General features: G+C 42.5%; 1 protein-coding gene across 10 annotated transcripts in view; it reads left to right on the forward strand.

The window, feature by feature from the left end:
• Positions 1-13,321, forward strand: part of NOD1 (nucleotide binding oligomerization domain containing 1) — a 40,622-nt gene that overhangs the window by 14,259 nt on the left and 13,042 nt on the right. For 7 of the 10 annotated variants that reach the window (XR_011139707.1, XM_068935568.1, XM_068935569.1 and 4 more), the window contains 7 exons: positions 907-990; positions 2,026-2,109; positions 3,708-3,791; positions 5,841-5,924; positions 8,085-8,168; positions 9,687-9,770; positions 11,759-11,842. Coding sequence is in view for 7 of the 10 variants with exons in the window: in XM_068935568.1 (XP_068791669.1) it covers positions 907-990; positions 2,026-2,109; positions 3,708-3,791; positions 5,841-5,924; positions 8,085-8,168; positions 9,687-9,770; positions 11,759-11,842 (588 nt within the window). In the remaining 3 variants the exon portion in view is untranslated. Of the gene's footprint in view, positions 1-906; positions 991-2,025; positions 2,110-3,707; positions 3,792-5,840; positions 5,925-8,084; positions 9,771-11,758; positions 11,843-13,321 lie in introns of those variants that run through there. The other 3 variants (XR_011139708.1, XM_068935573.1, XR_011139709.1) reach the window with 3 other exon arrangements.

A 13,321-nucleotide genomic window follows, 5' to 3' on the forward strand; every position in this document is an offset into this window, starting at 1 on the left:
CTAATTTCTCCATCCATCCCTTTTAAAGAAGCAGGCTGCTCTGATCCGTGGAAGTTGCCTCTGATTCCTCCCATATGTTAGTGCACAAATTACTAACCAGAGAGAGCCAGGGAAGTTGCTGCCGATAAGGAACTCTCAACAGTGAATGTTCAACTTTAGAGTTTGTGTTGAAACTAAGGCTGGCCAAAATGTTTCCACTGGGACAATTTTCCTGGAAAATATGATTCATCAGACTTGAACTGTTTCATAGGAACATGTCCATTTAGCCAAGGTGAAAAAGCTTTAGAAGTTTTTTTTTTTTTTTCCAAGTGAAAAGAAGTGTTTTTATTCTGTGAATGACTGATACTGATTTGTTTTGTATCTGATTGGGACAATAACATCAGAAACATTCAGCACGCCCTTGGGACTGCAGTTCCATTTCCTGGCCAGAGATTTTTACAGCCTTTATCCAGTGGGGCCTGAATATGTTGTGACCTTCAAGATGCCTGGTTTTCACTAGGTACTGAGAGAGAGGGTTGCAAGAAGGGAGTTTGAAAAACTAGCTTTTGCTAGAATGCCGTTTAGAATTTGTTTCTGCAATCACAGTAAGCCTGGGAGAAGGATGGGGTATTTATCTCTGGTTTCTCACCTATTGCATTATTTTGTTTTCAGTCCTATGGACAGCTTCCAGAACATTGCCTTGGAGATCTGGAGATTTCTGTTTTGTTTTTAAAGTGAACCATGTAAAACTGAGTTCACCTATTCAGCTGTTTCTCTTAATAGCTTTTAATGTGTGGCATAAAGACCTATTAAAATGTCAGAGGGAAATGTGCAGACCTCCAGTCATTCATTAACTCTTGGGTGATGAAAGCTTGTAATCTGTATTGATTCAGACTTCAAACTCTGTTTTCTTTCCCCTAATTTCAGGCTCAGTGTAAATCAAATCACAGATCATGGAGTAAAGATCCTGTATGAAGAGCTCTCCAAATACCAAATTGTGACCTACTTGGGGTATGTGCCAATTAGGAACAAAACCATAGATACTGATACTAGATAATGAAGCTACAATGCTAACTGTGCTGTCACAGCAAAGGCAGGGTGGAAACCAAAGTTTTCTCCTTGTTTACTGAACACAAGCAAGGCAGCATTTTGTGTCAGACATGATTCATCTGCTGTCCTGTAACAGCTTATCAGCAGAAGGCCTGCAGCTTCCTCTCCCATGACATTGGCTCACAGGATGGTATGCCATTGATGTCAAGCCATTCTGTAACACAGTGCAGATCACTGTCAGGTTACTGAACTGCGTGGGCATGCTCAGCTTTATAGTTAGAGCCTTCCACGTTCGCTGCTGTAAATTGATTTATTTCAAGTATGTGAAGTCGATACAGTTTGGTAGAGACTGAGGATCAGAAACGTGATGTTTCAGGGTGTCATTTTCATGGTTCCCTTCTGTGCAGTCATGTTTTTTCATGTATAAAGTAGCAGCTTTTTTAAGACCTTAATGAGCTCTTCATCAAGTAGAAGCTAGTAGGCCTGTTAGTTCTGACTTCCCATGCTTAGTTAAGTGACTGCATAAAAATGACTTTTTGAAAATTTAACATGGATACTAAGAATCGCATCCTTCTTCCAGTGTCCTACTGTGAGTGTGTGTGCTAAGGTATCGGATTTTCAGTAATATTTGCAAGGGGATTTTATGATTTTTAAAAGACTGAAAAGATTTTTTTGGTGACTTCTCTCCTGACTTATGCAATATTATTTCTGCTAACACAGGAATAAAGGGAAGCTTTGTTTGCCTGGGGAGACTGTTTATTAAAAGAAAAAGCTTTAAATATTTTCCCTTGCGTTGGAGTCTAGTCTCCTTGTATTTTATATCTAGCCCTTCACAGTATTAATTCTACATCAAAATGGAAGTGCAAGCAATTGTGAATATGTACAGAGCCATACAAAAAAGATAGATGCTGCGTGTGCATTATAAAACATTCAGAATATAAATATTAAAGTAACAGCATGAATAATCTACTTTTACCAATGTAATTTTTCTTTAAGCTTATACAACAATCAGATCACTGATGTTGGAGCCAAATACGTTGCAAAGCTAATTGAAGAATGTTCAAGCCTTGAATATGTTAAGTATGTTGGGGTTTTTTTTTTCTTTATGCTTCTACAGTATCATAGTTAAGGTAAAACAACTTAAAAGGGAGAGAGAGTGAAATATATTATATTTCAAATAAAAATATAGCTTAGGTTGCAGTTATGTACTCTTTTACAATGGTCTGGCAGCGATGGCCACAGGTGAAACTCCTGAATCTATAATCTTTACTAAAGATTGCTTGGACTATGAGTGTAATGTAGTTGTAAGCAAAAGGAGAGTGCGGGACCTGCTCTTCACTTAACTCCAGTCAGAGCACTTGAGTGAGGCTTAAAAGGGTGCATGAACCTTGCAGGCCTTTGCAAAGGGTAGATGCACTCATAACTAATACCAGGCTTCTTTATATCCAACCTTTTATGGGCAGTTGGAATCAGGCTTTGCCAGTGCAATACCTCAGTTTAGGAATTCCCCAAATTCACTCTGTAAGTTGTTCCCATTAACTACTGGAACTTCCTCTGATTAGAGTGTCCAGCCATGCGCACACTGGTTTGACATAAAGGTAGATCATTAACCAGTGGTTTGATTATGTCCATAGCAGAAAATAGAGGCAACTACAGCAATGATGTCAGCTGCTGGTGTGAATGCAGCACGAGCAGCCAGGGACTTTGGGGTTCTGGTCTTTGTTTTACGGCCAGTTTGCTCTGAAACCCCACGCTAGCCACATCCTTCCCATCTGAAATATTTATACAGAGTTTTGAAACCCAGGAGTACTCTGGTGGCTCTTTAACTGCTTTGACACAGTATTGGTGCATTGTTTAATGTCTTCTAACTTTCACAAAAAAGCCTGTTGAAGGATGGTTACTTTCAGGTTACATATTAAGCCCAGAGATTATTTTGAGACAGAGTGCCTGTTCACGTGTCTGTAGTCAGTGACACAAGCGAGTTTTGATTTATGTGAAGGTAGGGGGTTGACTGGGGGGGTTGGTTTTGGTTTGTTCTTTACATCAATGCAAATACAATTGAGGCTTATCCCTTTCTTGAACTCCAGTCATTTGATATCCCCACACAGGCCAAAGAAAGAGAAGGTGGTGGTCTGTACGGTGCCAGCTGGAGACACCACTGCACTGACCTGTGTCACCACCTGTAGCCTATACATTGAACAGAGAGACATGAAATTATTACAGTCTGTGCTTATCAGATGTAATCTCCTCTGGAGCCACACTGCCAAGAGATGTTCTGGTCCCTGTGGCATCGTGAAATATGCTGTATGTAATTCATGTACTCTGTGGTGACTGGTGATATTATAAACTACAGTATAAATTAGGCAGGGTTCCTTGTCTTGAGGATCAATTCATAAGGCTCGTTTCTGACATACAAAGAGCGAAAAACAAGAGTCTACAGTAGTACTTCTGATTTGGAGGGCTGACATGCATGAAAGCAGACTCCACACAAAATACCTAAAAGGCAGCGTAAAAGATCAGATGCCTGCAGTACTTTGTACTCGAGGTTAATCTTGGCTAACTGTACCTAGCCTCCAGAGTTAACTGGCCTTAAATGCTTTGATGACTTTCTGAGCTGGTGTTCTAATAATTGTACTGTTACAAGTGATGTACTTCATCAATTCCTATATTTCATGCAGAATAGGAGCAAACAAAATAACCAGCAAAGGAGGGAAGTGCCTTGCCCAGGCCATCCAGAAGAGCAAGACAATGTTTGAAATTGGGTAAGTTCAGTGCTAAGGGACAGAGCTCAGGGCTTGGTTTTGGCAAGGCATCTGTAAATCCTTTAGGATTACTACTTTTTTTCTTACCTTTCCTCCTTTTCCCATTCCTTCCTTCTCGCAGTGGCAATAGAACAAACTTGCAGAAGTACAGCCACATTTTTCACTCAAAGGGAAAACTAGGACTGTTTTACTGTTTTTCTTCTCCAGTTCACACTGTCAATTTTTTTCCTGTTCTGACAGAACCTTACAGGTGAGACAAATTGATGAGGGGACAGAATGTAAAGGCAGCCATTTTCCTTACAACAACACAGCCATTTTAAAGATATTTGATCCATTTTTAAAAGTCTGAGTGATTTTTATGACTACTTGCAATGTACCTAGTTATTCAGTGTGAAGGTTAAGATTGTCAAATCTCCTACATCAAGGTCTGATAAAGTTGAGAGCTGTAAGAATAAGAAGGAATTCCCATTATCCTTCTCTCTAGTCTCTATCAGACTGCCAAGTCTGGTGGCAAAGTTGTTTGAGAGAGGTCTTAATGTCCTCTAAATCTTTAATCCCTATCTCCTTTCTTAGGCGAGATGCTAAACTTGAAGGTCTGATGTTTGTTTTTTTCCTTCTCTTTCTGCTATACGTGAGAACATTCTTCTCAAGAATCGAACACTTGAGCACATGTAATTAAAACCTCTGCTTGGCCATTGCAAATATCACAATAACTCTTAAATGTCAAAATCAAATGTGAACAATCAGATTTTTGGCCTTTAATTTTTTTTATTCTACAACATTTCACGAGTATTGTCAATAGCGTGCACACTTCCCTTGTCATGCAGTTAGGTCTGCTGTTCCTTTATACTTGCTGCAATTTCATGAAGAACTTCTCTTTTCTGCTTTGGAGAAAATAATCACTCCAAATGGATTTAGGATAGCATGGACAGACGTATTTACACAGATAATGTTCAGTTTTTATCTGGAAAACTGTACTGGGTCTGAAGGACAAGGAAATTCTGGGGGACTTACTGGAAATGGATGTTTAGATACCACAAAGCTCAATTGATTTTAAAACAGCTGCCAGCTAATTACCCATCGAGCTGAATATGGCTCTGAGTCATCAAGACATGATCTCTGTTTAAAAAAAAAAAGTTAGCTATAGCTCAGCAAAGGCCATTTCAAGCCTCTTAGTACACAGTGAATTTTCAAACCCAGTCATCTGAGCAGAAAGGATTTGACCAGGTCCTCTTGTTAATGTTGGTCAAATCTCTGCAGATTTTACATTACCTTCTTCTAGTGCTTTGTGTTAGCAAGGGTTGCTTTCCCATGAGAAATACTGTTCCTTACAAACGCACAAAAGAGTCCCAGGGTCATACGCTCCCTGTGAGATTTTGATTTCTCTCTTGGCAACTGGTAAGGGAGAAGATAGCCCTTGGGTATAACCCTGAAGGAATTATAACAATTTTACCTGAGTAGTCTGAAGGAGGAGGGGAGCTTACAGAGCACTTCACTTCAGAAAGTCACCTGTTTGGGTATGGGTCCTTGTGCAGTTGTGCACTTGGGGAGTCTTTCCCCAGACCCATAGCTTGCGCTGCAAAGGCCAGTCCGTGCCCGGCAAGTAACAGGAAAGCTGCAGCAGGGGTATGTGGAGGAAACGCTGAGCAGGGAAATGATAGGGTTGTAGGTCCGTGTATATTCACACTGCACAGGACCACAGTGTGCATGCAGTCCAGAATCCTTTACCCCATAAGGGTATAGGGCTGCAGAGGATTTGCCCTGCAGGGCAAAGTGGTCCTAAAAGCTCTCGCAGTGCAGCAGGCTGTCTCCTCGAGCAACTTGTGTGCCGGTAGGGTGCTGGTGAGTCAGCAGAGGCTGATTGTGCCTGCAGTGGCAGGCAGGGAACCCGCACGGCTCAGGGGAGATGGTAAGTGCCAAATTTCTCACAGGCCTGAAAGTCTCTGCAGTAATGAGAAGGAGAGGAGAGAAGAGAGAAAACAGCAAATGCAGTGCCGAGGGGCAGTAGGGCACCACACCTGATACATCCTGGTTTCCTCTCTCCACCAGGTTGTGGGGTAATCAAGTTGGAGACGAAGGAGCAAAGGCGTTTGCAGAGGCCCTGAGGAACCACCCCACGTTAACAAACGTGAGGTAAAACACCAGCCAAGCTAGGCAGCTCGGCACAGTGCTGGCTTTCCCAATGCGCTCTGAAGCACTGACTCCTTCCAATGCGGCTTAGCTTGGAACACCAGCTGGTATCGCAGCCTGCGCTCTGTAACTAACACACGTCTGCAAGCAAGAGGACAGATTGTTTGATTTGAAAAGCCTTGTGCAATCATAAAGCAAGTTAAAAATATTGCAAGTCTGGCATCCTTTCTTCTGTCCTGCACTCCTCTCTTCATGCTGCATTGCCAGAGTTACTGGCGTGTGTGAAAGCACATGGTCAGTGGGTGCTATTTTGTTGTGGGAGCATTAGCAGAAGGACGAACAACCTGTCACAGAATTAGGTCCCCACTGGGCTCAGTGTTAATGAAACAGTGAAGGTGCAGCAGTTTTTACCAGAGTAATTCATAGCTGATAAGCTTTTTGGGTAAGGACTGGGGTGTTCTTAAATTCTAGCTCTTCCTGTATTCCAGTGGAGCTACTACGTGATAAATTGAATTGGAATGAGATGTGGTTGGCACTGGAGTTCAGTAATTAATCTCAAAATAGTCTTCTGCAAGCCCTAGAATGGGTGAAATTGGCAGTACAGCACGAGGAGAAGCCAGTAGTGTAAAACAAACCAGCTCCTGCCAGTATTTTGAATCCTGGCTAGGGATTTAAAGATGTGTGTTGTGGTTGCTGTTGTTGTTTTGGAGTCCCTCCACAGAGCTGGAGCACCGGGTTCATGGTGGTCCTTGCCTTTTTGTCTCCCAGTTCCAGTGCACTCCATGGTGAGGGAGCAGAGAAGGCTCCTTCGTTTCCCCACAAGGTGGCACATGGCACTAGTTTTTTTGGAAATACGGTATTTAGGGAGTTTGGGGATCTCTGGAGAGCTTATTGCTGCTACTTCAGATCCAGGGATTTCAGAGCTGGTGCCTTGTCTTCCGTTCTGTGAGCAGATAGCTGGGCTTAAAAAATTAAAAGCTGATCGGGTGCAGTGACCTAGATTTGTTAGAATTTAAAAGCTATCTGAAACAGTCATCTTCTTCTAGTTGCAGAATCTCACTAGATGCATCAGACTTGAAAGAAAATATTTTGAACCTGAATCAGAGCTGGGTTATGCCTGGGATCTCAGCCTGCAACAAATACACTGGTGAATGTACTTGTAATAATAAGGAGGGGTAACTGTACTGGCTAGAGCCAGGTTTTGCTGGTGCCTGGTGCAGGGTGAATCTTTTGCTCTGCAGCGAACTTGCACTTGAGTTCACTCCTTATCTTCTGCTGGTTAATCTTGCTTCATGACTTGAATGCATAGTTTGCACCAGTGGCAGCTTTATGCAAAGATTAAGGGAAGATAGTCCCTGTTGTGTCAGTTAGTTTTAGCATGTTTGCCATTTTTAGGCACAGTCACGAGGGACAGAGAATCTCTAGTTTCTGCTGAAGTTAGCAGAGACTTGTGCTAACACATACTTGTGCCATAGTTAGACAAGCCTTTGCCCCACTTGACCCCCCTTTCTGCTTTTTTCTTGCACTATTTTCAGGCTCTGGCCTGGCTTCTAAAGAGGAAACTGCTTTTTGAACTCTCAAAGCCTGGAGCATAACTTTAACTGGATGTTTTTGCCACTGCCTATTCAAAGAATGAAGGTCAGACCAGGAAACGTTTGTGATTTGCAATGGAAAGCATGCATTTACAAGCTCATCTCCCCATATATAATAGCAGGCGTTGTGGCTGGAAGATGAATGAGGTATTTAGGAGTCTGAACTCTCCACCTGAAGGACAAAGTGCCCAGTTTGTATGGGGAGATGGGATGATAAATGCATGTGCAAACCTGTATACTGCTGAACACAACTCCCTCTCCTTATTAAAAGCCACAACTCTCAAAATTACTGATGGCCACTCTGCTTTCAGTCCCATGAGCACAACTCATTGATGGCAAACCTTACAGCCTGTGTGATAGACTCAGGCTGCAGCCTGCGAACTGTTCTCACTTGTAAAAATCGTAAGGACTTACTGGTTTGCAAAGTATGTGAGCCTTTGAAACACCCACATGCTGAACCATACAACTGTGGTGGAGATCATCTAGGATATTCATTAGTATTTGGGACAATGGAAGGACCAAGTCATGTTGGCTATTTCTTACAATTTGCTGTCTGCTGTTTACTTCACAGTCTCGCATTCAACGGCATCACAACAGAGGGCGGCAAAAGTATTGCTGAAGCTATGCAGCACAACAACTCTGTGAAAATATTCTGGTAATCGGTATTGCGCCCTCCTTCTCCTCTTCCTCCTCTAAAGCATCAGCCTAATTTTACTTCCTCTAAACCCATGTCATCCTCCTCTCCCCTCCTCCTTCTCTCCTTCCATCCATCCCCTATTCTTTCACTACCAGCAAGGTGCAAGATGCATCGCTTTGGGAAGAATGTGGACGCGACTGATAGAGCAGCTACGTATGTCCTTTAGGACATATCCCCATCTCCTATCCGAAAAGAAGACTGTAACATGAAAGCTGGAAGCTTTAACCATCATAACTAATGCAGCGGCACAGATTTCAGTGTAAACCAGCACTCTGCACCTTCCTGGAGTCCTCAGAGACTCTGTACAGCAAAGCGTGTGCCACCCCTTCCATATTCACTTGGCAGTCAGTCACTGTGCTATAACCACGTCTTCATTTTGCTGGGGAGATCGAGAAGAACCTGATTCTGAACAGAAACAGGCAAAGTACTTGCTGGAAAGATTTCCGCTTTGACTGTATCAGGAAGAAAGAGGGTGAAATTAGAAAAGGCAGTAACCAGGGGGTCGCCAGAGGGAAGAGGAGGAGAAGGTGCTGTTAATTATTTCTCTCATGGGTCAGGAGTTGGGCAAACTTGGAACAGCCCCACATGCTGGAAATGCAAGGGTACCAGGGTGCTGCATCTCTGTCAAGGGAGGAGCAGGAGGTGAGCAGCCTCTCAGAGAGCTTGCAAAGCTGATAGCTTTCCTGCTTGTAGGATCATGGGCATGTTTGCCAGTGATGCTATGGGAAGGTGCCTCTGCGATGTGGACTCCTTACATTCCTACAGGCTGTGGTACGCTACTATAGGATGCCTTTCCGTCTGCACTGAGTGTGTTCAGGTGCAGCCAGTTCTAGCTTTGGTGCCCTCCAGTATTGACAGGGGAGCAGACCATGCCCTTCACACAGTGGCTCACAGACTTTACAGCTGCAGACCTTAAGCCTGTGTCTAGTGAAGGTGCAGAGGTCTGGAAGGGAATTTATGACTCCTGATGCAATGATTTAATCCATCTGACTCTGCTTTTGTCTTGTACAGTGTTGACCATGGGCTTCTCAGTTCGCCTTGTGCAGCCCTACCTACACTAGATGGTTCATGCTTCTTTCTGTTTCCTACTCCTTGTGTTCCCCATCTTCTCTCACTTCCATCCTGTGAAATCAAGTTCTTTCTTTGTTCGCACAGTTTTCACACCTCTTCAGTGCTGTCTCTACCACTGAACACCTTTTCCTCCACATTTTGTCCACCTTTTAGTCACCTTAACGATGTGCGAAAGCATCATTAGATCACTGCTCTGAGAAATAAAGATCCAGTGTTCTTGTTTCTCTTACCTCCAGGGCTTCCCTTTCTTTAGTGCCTCTTTGTGTCCAGCCTTTAGAAATTGCTTAGGGTGGGAACAGCACGTCCCGTTTTGGCTATCTAAAGTTAAATCACAGACAAGCTGGAAAAACAGGGAGTTGTAAAATAACGATGACATCCAAAGTTAACATATTCTCGCCCACTTAGGTTGACTAAAAATGACTTGGATGATGAGGCAGCAATGAGTTTTGGAGAGATGCTGAAGGTCAACAAGAAACTGGTGCATTTATGGTGAGTTACATTCCACAGAGGCACAAGGCTCTTTGGCAGTCGCTGCATTAAAACTTCACCTTCCAAGTCTATGTAGGTCACAGTAAGCTTTCTGTGCGTGATCTGGACGTAGCTGACTGGTTATAGACAGTTCAAAGGGAAAGTTAATAAAGCTGCTGTCTAGCATTTTGAACCTGCTTTTGTACAGGGAGTTTTAAGTTGTTTGTGTGTCCTGTTAACATTTGAACTGACTTCATCCACCTTTAGCAGAGCAGTACTGGCCTCAAAGAAAAACTTTTCAAAAATACAGGCAGCCAGCTAGAATAGAATAACCTTATTATCACTCTATACTTATTATCATACCATCAAAGTAGCAAGCTCAACTCTTACTACACGACCAGTAACCTACACGGGACGGGCGCTTACGTACCTGTCCCATTTGCAGGAAGTTTTCTTCCAGAGCTAGCACTTTCATTCATGCAAGACACAGCTATATGACACAGTCCCCAGGAAATCAGACGTAATTATTTCTGGCATTCACAAAGGGACTTGTTAAACTTCTAAGAAAAGGCAGCATTGGCTGTTCTAATCCAGAGGTTCACAAGAATTTGTCCATTGACAGGGCTGGGAAGATGCGGACTGTCCGTTCATTCCAAGTGATCGAGGCAACATAAAAAACAGAGCCCCTTTACAGACCATATACAGAGTCTTTGCTAACCTAACATTCCCTGTATTGTTCAGAACGTCCCTTAGGAAGCATGCTGTTTGTCAGAGGTGCTGAGTACTTGTAGCCTCTTTTGAAAGCAATAGATGCTCTGGTGCCCATCACCCTGAAAATATAAGGCGAGGGCCTTGATTTGTTTTGTGCACAGGACAATTCGGCCTGAGCCCATAATAAATCTTTCCCTATCCAAAGCAGACATAGCACCCTAGATACACGTCTTCACAGTGGCTCAGTATTGCCCAAGGGTTTCTGGTAGTAGACAAATGCATATCCTCTTTTCTTGCTTATACCAGTGGGTAGCTTCAAAAGGTGGTGACCTGTATAGGTATTTGCACTTGAGGCAGAGCCAAATATTTTTCCAGTAGGTGAAAGAGCTCTGCGTCACTTTGCATTTTGATTTGTTTACCAAATACAGAAAGTCCTTTAATGGGAATACTTCCCTGCTTCCTTCCCTCCCTCCCTCCATAAGACATCATTCAATTAATTCCAATTTTCAGCCACATCCTGAATCCTAAGGGATTCATTCAGCTAGTCACATGGAATAATAGTAAGGATATGGGACACACCAGCATAGACTGCAAGGTAACTACTGAATTAGGGTAGGCTGATGAATATTTTTATACTCACGTAGATGAGGAATTGTTCATTTTTTCAGTTAGGGAGATGCTCTACAGTAGTTAATATGAATTATTTCCTGCTTCTTCAGTTGTACTGCTTGAGGATCTTTTATATCTTTTTTTCTCTAAGCTCAGATTAGGTGTACTTTATAGCTGCTAAATTGGCTTCACAGGGACTTGCACCTGCTTATACCAGAGCCAAATTAAATGCATTATTTTTTTCAAAGATCTTGCTGGTCTGATAAACAAGACAGGAGGATTTGGCAACCTCTGAATCATAATGGCTAAAACATTAGGCCTGCACAGGTTCGGTACTCAAGAGTTTTCCCTACATCACTTAGAAATGCTACTCCTCTTCTCAGTAAGCAGAAATTTGTCCGCTATATAGTCAAGACCAGTATCTGCCGAATGTAACCACATGGAAGCTTGAGAGGAAGACGCTGCTACTCCAGGCTCTGTTTGTGAAAGTGCATCTGTGGGGCATTTGACCAATATTGTGTACCATCCTCATGGACAGAAATCAGAATCATCTTCCCATGGCAAACAGGCCGCTTGTTTTCCTTAATGGCAAGCTGAGTTTAGGTCATGCAGGTACTGAGCATGCAATAAAGGGGTTGCTGTGAATAAGATCCAGCATGTTAGTTTGACGTGAAGTGCTTTCTTTTTAGGCTTATCCAGAATCAGATTACAGCCAAAGGGGTGAAGTACCTCAGTGAAGGTCTCAAGGAGAACACAGCCATTAAAGAAATCTGGTAAGGATTCCCTCCTCAGAGGCTCACTTTGTAAACTTTCTTTCCCTTTAAAATGCTTGTGGCATTACTACTTTCTAGCATATACAAAAAATCAGAACACGTTTATGTGAGGCAGGGGTTGTAGTTCAGCTGTAGGATTCAAATAGGTAAAAAGCCTCTGTCATTAACACACTGCCCTGTCTGTTATGAATGTCAGGCAGTTTTGTGAATTGTTGAAGTGAAGTTTGTGAATTCACATCTCTCTGTAGCGCTCTGTGACTCGCAGAGCATATGTGTTTGCAGAATTGGGGCCTAGTTTTGTAGACCAAGTTTTGCTTGTCCTGATTTATTTTCAAATTTCTGAACATGTTCACGCTCCTAAGGAGCTAAATCCCAACAAGCAGGAGATAGTTATATTTAATTAACATTACTAATTTGGTTCATAGGATTTGGGCTTGGCTTGTCTTTAGGCAGTGCTCCAAACACACTAAAAGTGCTGAGCTACAAGAAGATTAACTTTTTGTAAGATTTGCTTGTGTTAGATTAGGTAGGCATCACATAGTCATGCATGTGCGTTATGCGGCACAAAGCCAAATACCACATTCCTTCCCTCACCTCAGGGAACACAGGAGTCGAGAGGACTAGGTTGGTTTTAGCACTGCTGCTTCCATTTTATAGAACTTGAAAATTTTTTTTAAATATATTCTTTTAGAGAAGGGACACTGAATTCTTGCTTAAAAAGATGGTGACTCACTCTCTGACTGCTGTGCTCCCTAGAGATGAGGAAGAGATGTTTTTTCCAAAGGCCACTGTCTGCTGTCATCTATACAGGAGGCATAGATCCCCACTCAAGTCATTCTGAGCGTTTAAGCCCAAGTCTATCTTTCGATTCTTCTTGACTGGATTTTCAGAGGTGTTCATTAACCCTAATAACTTCATAAATCTGAATGGTTTAATAGTGTTCAGCACTTCTGAAGGCTGCATTTATTGGGCTGCTTGTATTTAGGGCTATAACTGTCAGTGTAGATTAGCTTTATTTAACCAGACTTGAAAACTTTGCCTTAAGTCATTTCATATTAATAATGCCTGAGTACTTAACACAGTGTTTCTCCCTTGTTGCCATGGAAGACACAAAATACTCTGAAGACAGTTTAAATTTCTTTACACTAGTCCACAACACGTTAAGAACCTTTGTCCACTATATGCTGCTTTTCATAATGATCCCATTAACCTAACATTTAGTTCCAGGCAGCACAAGGTTTTTTGCACCCCAGTGTGTACGGCCAGGACTTCTGAAAATGAACGCACAGAGGTCAGCCTGTAAGTCCATTGGCTTTCAGATGCACTCAGAGCTTGCTGCATGCTGAAATGCAAGTAGCTGGGTATCCACCTCAGTTAGGGAAACGATTTCAGTTTAATGAAGTTTAGGTTTTAGTTCAGTTTTTGTTTTTAAAGTAGACGACTCTTTCTTTGTACGTGCAGTGGAAACAACAGTGCTGT

The sequence above is a fragment of the Struthio camelus genome, chromosome 2, assembly GCF_040807025.1.
Source record: "Struthio camelus isolate bStrCam1 chromosome 2, bStrCam1.hap1, whole genome shotgun sequence".
In the NCBI taxonomy this organism is placed as follows: domain Eukaryota; kingdom Metazoa; phylum Chordata; class Aves; order Struthioniformes; family Struthionidae; genus Struthio; species Struthio camelus.